Genomic DNA, 16,473 nt, shown 5'->3' with positions numbered 1-16,473 from the left:
AAACGTTAAAAGTTATGTTGCGATTGTGTGCCAGTGGGTTGAGATTCTCATTCTCCTGATTTGTCTATGGTGTCCATACTTTTATTTAAAATTGAGGGCAATGAAAGTTACCCTATTTCACTTCTTTAGAGAATTTCTGGTCTCAAAAATCCCAAAATTTAAATAAAAATAAAAGAAATATCAAATCTTGTCTTCCTTTCAGTAAAATACCCATGGTTTAATGAAGAGATTTTTACAAGGAAAAAGCATCTTCTCTCAAATAAAAGAAACATCAATCTCCCTCTCAGTGAAAGATCCCAGGCAGGGCCCAGGTGAAAGCAAAAATTTTCTCAATTTTATGGGTGCCAGAGGTTGAACTTCAAAAAACTTTCAACAGGGAGAATATTTTTAAAAGCCCGAGATTTCAGACTAAATCTAAGCTCTATGTTAAGCCAAAATTTTAAAAAAAAACCCAAAAAAACATGTTAAAATAAAATAGAAAAAAAGCAGACTTCCAATCTCTTATGAATTGAAAGTATTCAATAGCCCTAAAAAGTGAATTTCTTCGAGCATAAAAAAAATTGTATCTAATTATCTACCAATGGCAAAAAATTAAATACTATGCTAATGAATATTATAATACAAATATTACGCCCAATACACTTGATAAATGATGTAAAAGTCTGGTAAAACCAAAATATTCACCACCATCTTTACGTCTATTGTATTAGCCATGCAGCATTTGTTAATGATTGTTTCAATGTAAAAGAATCCATTGTTACAAGAAAACCATGATTTCCCAGTAATATTATACACATCAAAATAATTGTACACATGGGATTTAATAAAATGCAATTATTATTTCAAAATGTAGTTAAAATGAAGTGGGAAAAAAAAAAAAAATGATACATGATACATTTTTACACTTGTATAAGTTATAAATAATCAAATTTTATTAAATTCCATGGTTATAATTATTATTCTTACTGTGTATTCATTTTTTTTGGGACACCCTGTATATACCAGGTACTTAGGCTGATAGCTCTAAGGCAGAGACCACTGTATAAACAAAAATCTATGAGCGAGTTATATATATAAAAAATAATTTTTTAAAAAATTCTGTGGGGATTTGTTTTTTTAAAACCAGTGCAACGTACCGCTTTTTCTTCATCAACTTTATCAACATTCCAAAGTTGTAAACAAGCAGCCGTAGCGGGAAACTGAGTCAGTCTCTTGTCTGCTACCTTCCTTATGTCTTTTGCCTTAACCAGCTCTCGATTGCCATAGTCCAAAAACACCACATGCAGGTCCTCTCCTTTGATTCTGGATACTTCTGCTCTGTACCATTTGTTGTCAACTGAAAATTTGGCCAGAACTAGTTCTCCTTCAACAGGGCTGGTAGAAAAATAATAAAAATGTATAAATAAAAGTACAGTAAAGTAAGAAAAAGTAGCAAAAAGTAAAACTTCCAAACATCAGAATTGTTTGACTCAAATATACCATTAAATGCATCTCCCCTAATACACCCCAAGTCTCCTAGACCTCATTTGTGGTTTGTTTGTTTTTTTTTTGGGGGGGGGGGGGGGGTTACACAAATTATAAAAATAAAATAAGACCTTGACTAAATTGACAAGCTCCCTCTCTCTTAACTTAGACTTGCCTACTAACCTCAATCATTTGAAAAGATTTAATAAATTTTTCCAAATATTTATGATAATTTTCTAATATTCAGGAAAACCATTCCCACTGAATGATAGTACTATAACACCACACACAATACTTGGTGACAGAGCATTAGTGTTATGGTACCGTGAGATATGCGAGTAACCAGTAAATGAAATATGCCTACATAACCTGATGCCCTTGGTGTAGACCAGAGATACAAAGGATGACAGATAGACAGCATTCCCTTCCTTTTGTTTTTATCTTCCTTTCTCTATAACACATATATAGATATGCTCACTCTTTTCACTCAATTTTCTAAGCGCATGGTGGTACACTTAATGGATATAATACAATACTCACAATATCAAAAAATAATTGAGAAATGCTAGCTTCACTCATTTTTGGTAATATGACAAAATGCGGATACATAAAAGAAATTCATAGGAAGTTTCTCAATTTTTTGTAATGAACCAGCTCATTAAAAATAATGTCATCTCAACTACAAATGTTTTAGTATTTTCACATACAATCTGAAATAGACCTGAAAAATATATATATAAATTGAATCATTTAAAAACTAATTTTCATATGATTTATATGGAAATTATTAGACTGAGAAAAAAAAGAGAAAAAAAAAGAATCATAAAATGAGTCACCGGTAAACTGGTCCTTTGTTGGGGTCCATTTTGTTCACAATACTTTCAATTTGATGCAATGCTTCCAATGCACTAGGGTTTATAATACGTCCCATTAGATTCGTCAGAGATACAGCCTCTGTAATGTTGATAGGGACAACGTCAGTCACTTCCAAGCAATCCATTTGTCTAGTTATATCCTTGGCCATGAATCTGAGTATAAAGAATAGTAATGTCCAAACATTCCTGTAACAACTTTCTTTTAAAAATGCAATGAATATTATTTTTGCATATTAACATATTATATCACAGAGTAAATGTAACAAAACTTATATTTAAATAATCATCTTTTTTATGTCTGAAAAGATGCCTTTCAGAAAAATATTTTTTTAAGATTCATCATCTTAATTTGGATTAGGATTGTGCAAAGAATATCACAGTTTATAATGTAATCAATGAGAGGAGGAAAAGGCACCTTGTTCCCGATGATGACTCTGGTCCAGCTTCCTCACAAGTTTTGTTTGATAACCGAGGTAAATTTGCACAAGGACTAGATGTTTCTGCTAAGCCTTGAGAAATAAGAACACCTGCCAAATTCACTGAAAAGAAAAGAAAAAGTATCCTCCCAAATTACAGTTTGTCTATTCAATTTTAAAAGTTAAAGGTTCATTTTAAGACCTACAAAACAAAAATAGTATATATGATTTTTTTTTAATAATTGAGGAATGGATAATTCAGTGCCTGAAGCTCTAAGAAAAACTGTTGGGTCAAAAGCCTTTGAACTTTACTCGCAATAAATTTTCCATTGCAAAAGGATAAAGCGATGTTCATCCTCTAATCAACCACCTTTCACAATTTCTATATTTTGATCTTGACAGAGTGAAGAAAAAAATATTTACTTTGAAAATGAAGTGAGACTACTATTTAATTCTAACACAGTACAGACAATGGACGTTTCAGGTACAAACCCTTTGTCATTTGTTTATTGTACTGCTGGTAAAGGGTTTGTAACCACCAGATCATCAATTGTCTGTACTGTTCCCATCCAAAACCTTTCCATTTTTATCTTTTCATTAGTATTTTCACGATGCCAGGCTTCAGACAGCCCCCACTGGTTTCTACTATTTAATTGTGTTTTAGCTAGTATAAGCATGAAACGAATCCAATTTCTATCAAGTTGAGGGAAGCTCTAATAAGTAAAAGATAAGGAAGGGACAAAATTACAAAGATTTCATTGGGAAATACAGTATTAAATCATACTGAAGTAATTATTTGCTAAATCAATGTGAAATGCTTAACTTTGAGTAACTGTTGTTCGCATCTCAAATCTAAAATTAGTAATATGACAAATGTAACAAAAAATCAAATGACGCATACCTCCATCACCATTAATCATCTCCAAAGCATGTGTGTTGCCTCTTTTTTCTACCACTTTAAAAGACATTTCCTTGACATACGGTTCACCCAGCCATTTCTCAACAACACTTTTTGCTTTTTCATTCCACATTTTACCCTTGGGTTTGGCATTACCAATGCAGCAACACATAGCCTTCAAATGCAAAAGATAAAAAGAGATATATTTTATAATAGAAAGTTTTGTATCAAATCAAAGGTCAAGATATTGACTTACCCACCCATGCCATCTATTCCCCCCTCAACCCAAAACTTATGACATCATAAATGCAGGCGTGATCCATATAATGAATGGACATTGAGTTGAATTTTAGCAGCAGAATTTTTCTTTGAATGAAAGATGCAGGCCCAGGAAAGGACAAAGATTTCTTCTTCTTCTTTTTTTAAAAATTTAACGGCGAGACTGAATCTCTTTTAAATTAAAAAAGAAAATCTTCTTTATCATAACAAAGAGTTATAATCAAGACTGTGGCAGTCTTCGATGAAACCCAAAGCCTGAATTACAACTATGTTATTTCTCTCTTGATGAAAATGATGGGACAAATCCGACAACACCTTTAATGGGTTGGAATACCGAAATACTTCATTCTATTGTATTTATCTGGCATTTCTCTATGCCCTATATTTCTCAATATTATTGATAAGGTAAAATCTCCTAAATGGCTGAAGATCGAGTAGATATGGCAACCACTGCCATAAAAACAGGATTACACAGAAGGAAATTTTTACTTTAAACATTTTTTTCTTTTTTGCTTTTCCGAGGCTGAAACCACAAAAATCAAATACATTTTATAGCCTACACATTTCAGATAAAAGGGAGATTTGGTGACAATATGATTATAAATTCCTTAAAACTTCATTTAAAATTGGGTCAATTCCTATACATTAATGGTGTAAACATTGTTTAAAATAATACATTATAAGATTCAATCACAAGATGAGTCGTGATAGAGTTATTTTGCCGTTGAAAAGGTTAAATAAGAACAAAAGACAGTGGCATATAGAAACCAAAATATAACACTTTCAACCCTTATAATTTGAAATCGTTAAAAAAAAATATCAGCTCTCCTTGACTGGTGAGTAAAACTCAGACCTTCTGATTAATTGATGAATAATGATGTAATCAAAAGGTCAAGATTCCATTCAGAGTTTTGTATTATTTCTATGTCTGGCACTGTATTATGCACACTTCTCAGATTCTTGTATTACACCAATGCCTGCTCCAGAATTCAACTGAGAGAAGGGTTTGAATAAGTCATCAGCATCATCTTTCTGTGTTAATTTTCTGGTCTTGTCAAATATAATATGCTCTTCATTACTTTGAAAAATGGCAGAAAATTTTTTTTAGCTTTTTTATATAGCGCAATATCCACTAAAGGTGCTCAAAGCACTTTACAAAGGGTATATTAAGAATGTCCTCCACATTACAATTAATTATTGTAATGGACTGTGTAAATAGGGTGTTTTGACTTAATCATCCTCAGTGACCATTGACAAACCTGAGCATGGAGAAGTCTCATTGTATCATGTAAATGAAACAACTGAGAAACGGAAACAACTTCCTGTTTGCCGACATCAGGAAAGAAAACGGTCAAAGAGTCATCTTGGTTGACAGTCACAATCTTCACCCTTGCCCAAAAGCCCCCGTCTATCATACAATATAAGTCTCCTGCCTTCACTCTCTTCACCTCTCCCTTTGGAATTTCCAAAAGTATCTGTACAAATAAATAAAAACCAAAAAAATTTTCGTTAAAGATACACATATATAGCTATAAACTTAAAACTGCAAAGTCTCTGAAATCCCCTCGAGCATGGTAGATATAAATGTTTGAAATTTACTTATGTTATAACCATTACTGTCTGAAAAAAAAAAGATGTGCATTAAGAATGAGCGAAAATTAATGTTTTAAAAAGAAATATTTCATGATTAATTCAGTTGCCATCATTGCATTTGGTTCAGCTCTAAAAGCTATATTACCATGCAAATGATGTGATCACGGGAAACCATTGTCGTTGTCAATGAAAACTCAGAAAGGGCTTTTGGGTTTTTTTTCTTTTTTATTTGTTTTAATTTTTTTAAACCATTGCCATACCGGCAATTTTCAAGATTTTCTTAAAAACTTCAAACCCACGCCAATACGAAAATATATTTTTTCACTCAAATACGAACGCCTATAATACATTTTTTTCCCCCAGCAAAACAAGCTCTACCACACAGACTAGAACAAAAACTTTTCTGCATATTTTGTGAAGTACAAAAGAAATCTGAATGAGAAAAATGTTGGCTGTATTGTAACGAATGGGAAAATTGAATTTTTCAATGGTTTGCAAGGAGAAAGTTAACGTCAGTTACAAAACAAAATCTGATGGTGATTGAATTGAGCCAATTAAAAAAAGATAGTTAAAATAACATGACTTTTCACTACTGAACACCATCAGTTTCTAACAAAAGTTAAATCTTTTTCTTTTAAACAAAATAAATTTGAAGCCTGACAGGAGTAAGATCAAAGATATGAAAAAGAAAATTTCCAATTAAATCTAAATTCTGAAGCAAAGGCGTAATGGATTTTCATTTTAAACCCATAAATGTCTGAAAAAATATCTTGTTTTAAAACTTACTGATATGCTATTAATAAAAAAAAAATAATAATAATAATGGCAATGATGATATGCTGTGCCAATTTGAAAGAAAGAAAGAAAGAAAGAAAGAAAGAGAGAAAGAGAGAAAGAGAGAGAGAGAGAGAGAGAGAGAGAGAGAGAGAGAGAGAGAGAGAGAGAGAGAGAGAGAGAGAGAGAGAGAGAGAGAGAGAGAGAGAGAGAGAGAGAGAGAGAGAGAGAGAGAGAGAGAGAGAGAGAGAGAAACAAAGAAAAAAACAGAGCAGAGTGGAGAAGTTATTACGGTTTAAATAAAGCAAGATGAGAGTTGGATAGACAAAAGCTTACCCATATATGAAGACATGGCAAAGGAAAGAAAAGAAAAGAAAAAAAAAAAAAAAGGGGGGGGGGAGTATTTTTTTTAAAGTCGGGTTTTTCTTGCCACTTGAAATTGTTTTAAAATATCAACTAAGGATCATACCTGCTTAAACTTCTCAGAACAGTTGAAGAAATCGTTGACATCATCTTTCAGCATGATCCAAAATTTGGATGGACTTTCATAATGGGTAAGATAACACTGAAATTGAGCAGAAAATAAAGACAATTTGAAATATTTCCTGTAAAATCTTGTTGCGAGATCTTTTTGATTTATTAAAGCACATCATATGAAGAGCAGATTTTTATCATTTTGTTAAATTCAGGAGTCTCTTTGTGGAATAAAAATCAATGACCTCCTAGAACCATTAAATATGAAAGAATAACCACTGTTATTACTGACCATGTAAAATAAGTCAAATATTTGATCGATGCAATCAATATTATACAGTGAAATTTGCATGGTGATATAGATAATTAATCTGGATTTGCAACCCAGCTCTCCCGTCCAAATTATTATTTTTAAAATCTGTCTAGAAAGATTTTATGATGAACTTTAAGACCTCCACACTAAAGCTTATTGGTAAAATCTGATTAGATTTGGAAATAGTTTATGGCATTGTCTAGTAACTCGAACAATTTGCCTTAAGATAAGATCATAGGTATAACCTAGTATTTGAAAAAAAAAAAAAAAAAAAAAAAAAAAAGGGAGAGAGGAGAGAGGAGAGAGAGAGAGAGAGAGAGGAGAGGAGAGAGGAGAGAGAGAGAGAGAGAGAGAGAGAGAGAGAGAGAGAGAGAGGAGAGAGAGAGAGAGAGAGAGAGAGAGAGAGAGAGAGAGAGAGAGAGAGAGAGGAGAGAGAGAGAGTGAGAGAGAGAGAGAGGAGAGAGAGAGAGAGAGAAGGGAGAGAGAGAGAAAGAGAGAGAGAGAGAAAGAGAGAGAGAGAGAGAGATTTTTTTGTTTTTGTTTGTTTGTTGCTTTAGGTCTCTTCCAACACAATTGAGGTTATATGAGAGACCGCTGAAACAAAAAAACAAGCAATCTAACAAAAATAGTACAAATGTAAATCAAAATCATAACCTAAAGATATCATAAGCTAAATTATAAATAACCAAGAACAAACAGGCAGAAGATTTACAGGAAAAAAAATATCCCCTGTCAAAAATACAATCACAAACCAAAGAAGCAGGATAGGCTAGTAAAGAGAAGAAGAAACGACATCACTATCTGATCGTACACCCATGCGAACATCATAGGTATATGATTCAAGGGTGATGCTCCCATCCAACCACCCGCAGAGAGAGAGAGAGAGAGAGAGAGAGGAGGAAGAGGAGAGAGAGAGAGAGAGAGGAGAGAGAGAGAGAGAGAGAAGAGAGAGGAGAGAGAGAGAGAGAGAGAGAGAGAGAGAGAGAGAGAGGAGAAGAGAGAGAGAGAAGAGAGGAGAGAGAAGAGAGAGAGAGAGAGAGAGAGAGAGAGAGAGAGAGAGAGAGAGAGAGAGGGAGAGAGAGAGAAAGAGAGAGAGAAAGAGAGAGAGAGAGAGAGAGAGAATCATAGAAAGTAGAAGAACAGAGCGGGGGAATTATTAACGGACACATCTGCCTGTCAACTAACTCCTATTACTGTTGGAAGTGTGAGGTTTGTTGAAGGTGTGCAATGGGTGAAACCCAGCAAGTTAAATTTTTTGAGTTTTGTTGATGATCTCATAAGAACTTTTGGACCAGTTACTTGGTTATACTTTTGGATGTTGAGCTGCTGTCCGATTTATATATTATCTGAATCTTATCATATAATTCAAGTTTTATGGGTTGGGTTTTTGATTTTACAGTTGGTGACAAAAAAAGTTAAAGATAACAGTTCTGCACTTGCAAGCACCAAAGAGAAAGTAAGACAAAAAGACATGTTCAAAAAGAGTTGGTCTCTAGTTTGAGACCACATAAAACAAAAGGCAAGGTCTTCTCCAGAGACTAGCAAAAGACCAAAGTGAAGAATGATGCACTCAAATAGTTATATAAAAATATACATGTAACAAATAAATAAACATCACTGTTAAGAGATGATATGCATGGGGGGGGGGGGGGGGGGGGGGGGGGAATCCTCTACCAAAAAGATCCATCTGTCTTCATCTTGGTAAAAGACCCACAGCATGGCTATATAACTCAAAACAGTGGAGAGATGTGGAACCATTTGGCTGTTAGGCGTGCATTCCCTTGACATGCGTGAATCACCACCCAGGGCAAAACAAGCGATATCATAACATGAATAGAGAATACAATAAAAAATGGAATATTCCTCACCTTATTAGCTGCGCCAACTTCCATGGTCTGTCCAAGCAGATCACAAGCAGCATCACCTGATCCAGCATTATCAATTATATTGGTTTTTGCCTTGTTGCCTCTGCTTCCCTCTGATCTATTCTTGGCATGTTTTTCGTCTATCTGAGGTACATTCATTTTCTCCACTTTAGGACCAACATACCTTCCGGGAGCTGGTTTATTCTTGGACTCTTCTTTATACTGTCCTTGTTGATCGCTTTTGTTAAACTTCAATGGTGACCTTTTCTTGTCAATATCACGTTTGTCTGCTTGAGATTTCTGTGGTCTCAGATTTTTATCACTTTTTAATTCAGAATTCTGAAATACTTTACTTTCCTGTTTGGCTTTGTCATTTTCTCTATCTTTGCCTTTATATCCCCCTCCTTTATTAGCAGAAAAATTGTGAGACAGCCTGTCTTCCTTTCTTTCCCTATTACAAATATTATCTTCTGCTTTATTTCTAACTCCACCATTTTGCTCTTGATATCTTCCCTTACTTTCCATTTGATGATTATCACTTCTGTTTTTGGTTTCCTGTTTGTTAAAACCTTTAAATTTATTCTGATTTCTAAAACTGCTACCACCACCACTGCAAGCCTCACTTTCATAACCTCTATTGTTCTCTTTGACATTTCTATCATTCTTTGGAACTCGTCCTTCATTTTCACGATTGAAATTAAGATTGTTAGATTTTTTAAATTCTCTGTTGTCACTATGAGTTGAGCTGCGGTCGTCATGATGGTCATGGTGGTTCTGAGAAAGTTTGTTACCACCTGAGAGCATTGGGTTGTGAAAATCGATGTCATTATGAGGGTTGAATTTCATATTGAAGTTGTGTATGCTGAATTGAAAGTGTTATATGGGATGGGATAGAGAAATATTAAAGTTATTTGTGCAAAACATAGTTATTTGTTTAATAGAAATGCAAAGCAATATGAAAAATAAATAGTGATTATAATAGCAAAACCTCCCAATATAAATAAAACCTGCAATCTCATAACACTACTTTTAAGCCTATGTGGTAGAATTAAAAATAATATTATTTTTAAAAAGATTAAACTAGATTTCTTGAAAATGCTGCAGTGATATTAAATATTTAGACAGGGAGAGGGTTTGATATTTTTAAAGCACTGCCAATTTTGAACGAATTTATATTAAAAGTGAAACCATCCAAAATATCAGGGATCCCGATAGTTCAGTTGGTAGAGCAGTCGCTTCACACACAAAGGGACCGAGATTGATTCTGGATGAAGTCAAGATATGTTTTTCCTGATGCACTTCTCCACCCAGCAGTGATTGGGAAGCTGGGTCTGTTAGCATCTTATCCAAAGGGTAGCAGGTATTGCTATTGTCTGCTTCACACTATAGAAACCGGGATAGACTCCGGCTCCATGGGCCTAATGGCTTTGAAGGACTAACAATGGTATAGATAGAATGCGCTTGGCCAAGGAGTTCACAACATTGCCATCCGGAAGTATAACGGACCAACACACAAACTCTGTGTAACCATGAACTTTATAGTCTGGTTAATACAGTTTAGTGAGAACAACTCACAAACGCGGATGGCAAAAACAATAACAAAGGCCTGAGTGACGTCATCTGCATACTATCTATAAATTATCAAGAGGACAACTCACCTTATATCTAGGCATATTTCTTTATGTCTTGTCCAGTCTTTGCGCTGACACTCATGGGAACAATAATATGCTTTACATGCTTGACACCTGTAAGCTGAGTCTGTCATTGTCATGAAAAAAACTGTTTGGGTCAGGCTCAGCTTATGGATACATCACACAACATTGATACTTCTGCATTTTGTTCTTAATCATAATCATAACGCATTCATTCAATAGTGTGAGACAGCATTTTAAGTAAAAATGAGCACAAAATTATAAAAAGTTACACTGATTTTTTGGAGACCAAGATGAATTTTTTTTGTCAAAAAAAAAAGCAACATCACAGAGTAGGCCTACATTGCTAACATTTTAAATAGATTCAATAAAATACCTGGGACATTCCCGTTAACGTGAGACATAAATTTACATGCAAAAGTTTTTTTAATTACCAATATTTCTTTTATAAATTAGAGTAACTGATATCTAAAAAGCATGAACCAGCACGTTAGTGAACATGTCTTATCAGTACCCGAAATCCAACAATTGACGATTCATATTTCAGTTTATGAAAACAATATAGTTGTGTGTTTTTCTTTCGTGTTACAGTAATATATGTGTGTCACCGTTTTTTCACAAATTAAATATTGCTTTATCTTTTCCACTTCAGAAAATCTTCTTCATGTCGTTATCTCTCAGAGAAAAAAAAGACTTGTTTTGATTACATCCAGTTAATTTTTGTGAAGAGGTTGGTTTGTCACCTTTTTTTTGTACCAATAAGCCGGATCTGAACCATATAACAAATTCAATATATCTCATTCGCACTATACCAGATGACTAAAGGTAATTTACAAACACTTCTTTTTAAAAATAAATTCAAAACTTATGAGAAAGTAATTGATCATATTCAGCCAAACTATGTGTTTTACAGTTATATCTTGTTAACAATTTGGGATGAGCATAAATCATTTAATTAATCAGGATCTTGACATCAACTTAAAAAATTAAATCAAGTCTTACCTTCAGTCCCGCAGTTTACACAAATGTGAGGGTTTTCAAATTTTGGTCTTTGGGTGTTCAGTTGACCTGTGGAAAATATTCGAGTTTATAAAATATGCGGAGGCACTGGAAAATCAGGTCTAAGACAAAAGGTGTGAAAAGCAGGAAGAAAGGGGGGGGGGGGGGGGGGGGGGGGAGGTAAATCTGGGTCAAATTGCAAAATACATTAAGCTGGCAATTGTGACCATCAATTATAATTCTTTCAATCTGAGCTTTGCTTTAGTCTTGAAACGATTTATAAATGTCATTTTTAAATGTTTATATAAGGTGCAAGAAAAACAAGAAAAATTTACGACGCTATTTTTTTTTTTTTTTTGTTTGTTGCTTTAGGTCTCTTCCAACACAATTGAGGTTATATGAGAGACCGCTGAAACAAAAAAACAAGCAATCTAACAAAAATAGTACAAATGTAAATCAAAATCATAACCTAAAGATATCATAAGCTAAATTATAAATAACCAAGGACCAACAGGCAGAAGATTTACAGAAAAAAAAAATATCCCTGTCAAAAATACAATCACAAACCAAAGAAGCAGGATAGGCTAGTAAAGAGAAGAAGAAACGACATCACTATCAGATCGTACACCCATGCGAACATCATAGGTATATGATTCAAGGGTGATGCTCCCATCCAACCACCCGCTACGACGCTATTTCAGTAAAAGTAGAAACCAAAAAGCAGGAAAACCTTAGTAAATTCTTGCCAAGTTTAATTTTTAAAATGCTTTATTGGTTTAGAAAACATGCTGGTTAAACCAAATCAATTCATGGTTTATGAGGGTGATGCAATGTTTTACACACAGAGTTAAAAAAGTCAATTCACATTGCATGGGATCGACTCTCAATTCAAGACATGAGAAAATCAATTGGATCATGGGAAAAAATTGTACGGATCAGTCATAAAGTAAAATGAGGGATCGAAAGATCACATCAAAATTCGGGAATTACGTCCAAAATCTTTGATATGGCATTTTGGCGATGTGGTTATTAAAACAATGGCAGAATTAAAATTTTTCCATATTTTATTTTTTTAAATTGTATACACAAATTTAAATAATTGGCTTTGATTGTGGTAAAATTTCATACTTGTATCATTTATAGTCTGATTGCTGTAGGCTTCTAAACTTTTCCAGGGTTTTTTTCTCGCACCCGATATAAGCTTGCTACCCATCAATTTGATGAAATTTCCTATTTTAAAACTTGATTTTCTCATTTTTATAGACTGTCATAGTCATCCTCTTTAACATGGTCTAATTTTGTCACTAATTTAGTTGGAAACAATATTTTAATGAACATCGACCAACCATGACTGAGTTTATAAAATATTACAGACATAGACATGCTTATTATTATTATTAGACCCTATTTTCTTATGCCAACACAAAAACTAAAAATTTGAGTCCAAAAGTGAACAGTAAACAAATTGTTTTGTGTCCTTCGTGAGAAAAGAAATTAAGGTAGAAATATTCATAATCCAGTTTCACAAAGAGACCACAGTATAAAATGTGAAAGGATTTTCAACCAATGATTTTTTAAAAGCAAAAAAAAAAACAAACAAAAAAAACACCTCAAATACGGAAGAACGACAAATAAAACCCAACTAAAACAACAACAACAATCTGCAGAGTTAAAAAAATAATTCTTTCTAAGTTCATCATATATCATATCTTACTCTGTTGTGATGTGGATCCCCTGCCAAGGCCAAGACTGGCATTCATTTTCCGACCAAGTGGGGGCCCTGGTCGAGGTCTCTCATCCAGGGTTTCTGATCCTTTGCTTCTGCCTCTGCCAATACCATTTAATAGGGCACCTTCATAGCCATGGCTCAGCCCACGGAGATATGAAGAATCTAAAAATACACATTCAATTCAATAATTCACTTCTTCAAATGATAACGTTCATTAAATGCATACGTTTACCACTTACTCTTGTAAACAATATTTTCATCTTATCAACAAACAATCTGGGATCAGGTTTTACATCCACCACAAAGACCTGTGTAAGTCACTGTGGTGTAGCGGTACAGTCTTGGAGTCATAATATGACTAAAATTAAGTTTGACGGTACTAGCTAGCCATTGGGACCTCGTCAATATTTCCTCAAGGGAAGGCATTTTGCTATCTAGCAGTGATTTGGTAGCTTGGTCTGTTAGATCTGACAGAAGGTACTTGGGAATAGACTAACATTCTATCTTAAGGGTAGCAACCAATGTTTACACTGCAGAAAATGGGATAAACCCCAGATTCCAACAGCCCTAAAGAATTTGTTAATAAATACAGTAGACCTGTGATTCAATAAGACTCGCGTTTAACAAAAGAAATAAAAAGTACTTTGTGATGACAATCATCTTATCCAAAGGGTAGCAGGTATCTATCAATGTCAGATGCTATGAAACTTGGATAAACTGCAGTCCATGGGCTTTGTCGCTTGGGACTGCTTTATTACAAGGACAAGTTCATTACTAATTCAGATTTGAAAACCTTTGGATAAGATGATTGTCATCACAAAGTACTTTCCACCAAATCTCACAAATCCTGGCATCACCCAAGCAGTCAAGGGTGAAAAGCCAGGTTAGAAAAGCAGTGGGGGTAAAAAAAAACTTTTTAATCTATATATGTAAGGAAAAAAGATCCTCAATCCAATCAACTTAATATGACAGGTATCATATTGTAAAAAAATATATACCCTCTTACATCATCAACTCTTTTCACCATCTGCATCATCATCATCATCTTTTTTAATTTTTGCCTTAGCAGTCACAATTCCGCTCCAATGTTAAAATTCAATTAACAAAAAAAAAAAAGGTTTATGAAGCAGTTAAATTAATATAATTTAAAAATTAGCAAATTGAATGAAAAAAAAAGAGAAGAAAGTAATTAATGAACTTAAAAAGACAAAAACCACGGGTGTATCTTTACAAACCTAAGTAAATAGTAAAATAATCTATCTCACAAGAAAGACTTGCATAACATTTAACTGCATTCAAACAAGCAGGCACACTATTAATGGAACTGTACTGAAAAATATCAAGAAAATACCTTTAGAAGACAGCCCTTTTCCCCTTCCAAAGCTGTAAGGCATATCTGTGTCCCTATAGCCATAATTATCCCTCTCTGAAGTGTACCCTCGTCCTCTGGACAAGTAGAAGTCCAAATCATGAGAGTGACCCGTTCTTTCCAGCAATTCTATGAATAAAAGGATATTTTTACTGGCTAATATCGGAATGTCTTAAATTTTTACGACTTTATAAAAAGTTTTAAACATTTAAAATGAAAAGCTATATATATAATTTATTGGTAACTTTATGTTTTTTAATTTTTGCCAACATCATAGTTATGCCCACCAGAGCACAGAATTAATGATAACAACACTGACGTGTCTTCTTCTTCTTCTTCTTCGTCTTGTGGAAACCTCCAATATTGTCGAGGATCACTCCACAGTTTGTAGGGTTTTACATTTTAAACTTGCTAAAACTCTGCACATAATACTAATTTAAAATAAAAAAATTTAAAAAAATAAAAAAACACATAGATTAAAAAGTCACGTTGTGAACTCTAGCAATCGCATGAAGGCATGTTGGCAACCGTTTTCAGCCGTTTTTCACTGGGTTGTGTACAATAAAATATCACGCAATGAGTTGCGCAAAATTGTGTCATTGAAAAAGGCTCTTTACTCAAATTTTCTCACCATACTTGTATGTAAAATGAGTACCTGGCCATAAACAGCATTGTCTCTGTCAAAAAAAATTGTAATGTCGCCTTACAGGCATCATGTCTTATCCCAGTGTTGCTGTTGGCTCGGGGACCCCTTGTAAAGCACTTTGAGCATATTTGGTGGATAATGTGCTATGTGAATGCTCAATATTGTTTTTTGTTTTTTTTTTTAACTAACCAAAAATTGAAACAGGCTGAAGATTAAAACTTCTTTTCTTTCGACAGAAAAAAAACAAATATAATGAAAAACAAATTACAGTATTATAGCAAAACAACATGATCATCAATTTGACTTAATCTGAAAAAAGGGAGATTGAAAAGGAAACTATTGGGTATTAATTTTATTTTTAAACTCAGACAATCAATTTAGCATATTCAGTGTTGAATGAATGGCAATTAAAACTTTTATATACACAAGCTTAAGATTTGATACTGACGAGTAAAAGAGCCTTTTTTTAGAACAAATTGTAAGATGGTATGATTTGATATTTCAATAAAGTTACTTTTTGATCTTTAAAAGAGTTTTTTTTTTTTTGTAAATACAGAACGGATTGTTAAAATGACATGATTTGATGTTTCAATAAAGTTACCTTTTGCTCTTGCTGCCAAAACTCTGTTATCATACAGATAGCTGCAGAAAGAGAGAGAAATTTGAATCCAATTGAAATTATATCAATCAATACAGGGAGATGACCAGGCGTGATGCTCGGATCAAGTGTACCAATTAAAGACATATCACAACTTTACTACATTTCTAAGAAATATAAAAAATATCTCCTTTCAATAATACTACAGTGAAAAATAAACGAAAGCACATGTGAGCTGAGATATTGGTTGGCCTGATTCGAGCACAAGTCCTGGATTTCACAGGGTTATCTCTTTTATGTGCTTCAACAGAAATAAATAATTTCCAAGTCCTACAAAAATGTTTCAAAATGACAAGTTATACATAATGGTGAAAAAGAACTAAACTGAAATTAAAACAAATTTGGTCAAAAAAATAACTAAAGATAAGGTACTAAGTTGAGACTTGCTAACCAGCAATCATCAAATGACTTATTTGGCCCAAAATCGTTATTTCATTTTCTTCATAAAAAAAAAAAAATATATATAATG

At 33.5% G+C, this 16,473-nt stretch overlaps 1 protein-coding gene across 1 annotated transcript in view; it reads right to left on the bottom strand.

The window, feature by feature from the left end:
* Positions 1-16,473, bottom strand: part of LOC144964844 (tudor domain-containing 6-like) — a 44,844-nt gene that overhangs the window by 19,027 nt on the left and 9,344 nt on the right. Inside the window, exons 8-19 of the mRNA XM_078899555.1 lie at positions 15,948-15,988; positions 14,683-14,829; positions 13,317-13,493; positions 11,606-11,671; positions 10,610-10,709; positions 8,955-9,813; positions 6,769-6,864; positions 5,192-5,407; positions 3,657-3,828; positions 2,755-2,878; positions 2,301-2,492; positions 1,137-1,374 (exon numbers count right to left, since the gene is read on the bottom strand). Coding sequence (XP_078755681.1) covers positions 1,137-1,374; positions 2,301-2,492; positions 2,755-2,878; positions 3,657-3,828; positions 5,192-5,407; positions 6,769-6,864; positions 8,955-9,813; positions 10,610-10,709; positions 11,606-11,671; positions 13,317-13,493; positions 14,683-14,829; positions 15,948-15,988 — 2,428 coding nt within the window. The remainder of the gene's footprint in view (positions 1-1,136; positions 1,375-2,300; positions 2,493-2,754; positions 2,879-3,656; positions 3,829-5,191; positions 5,408-6,768; positions 6,865-8,954; positions 9,814-10,609; positions 10,710-11,605; positions 11,672-13,316; positions 13,494-14,682; positions 14,830-15,947; positions 15,989-16,473) is intronic.

The sequence above is a fragment of the Berghia stephanieae genome, chromosome 2 (assembly GCF_034508935.2).
Source record: "Berghia stephanieae isolate SIO BIC M18660-M18661 chromosome 2, UCSD_Bste_1.3, whole genome shotgun sequence".
NCBI classification, from domain to species: Eukaryota; Metazoa; Mollusca; class Gastropoda; order Nudibranchia; family Aeolidiidae; genus Berghia; species Berghia stephanieae.
Note: the sequence above shows the minus strand (reverse complement) of the source record. Positions and strands in the feature narration are given on the sequence as shown.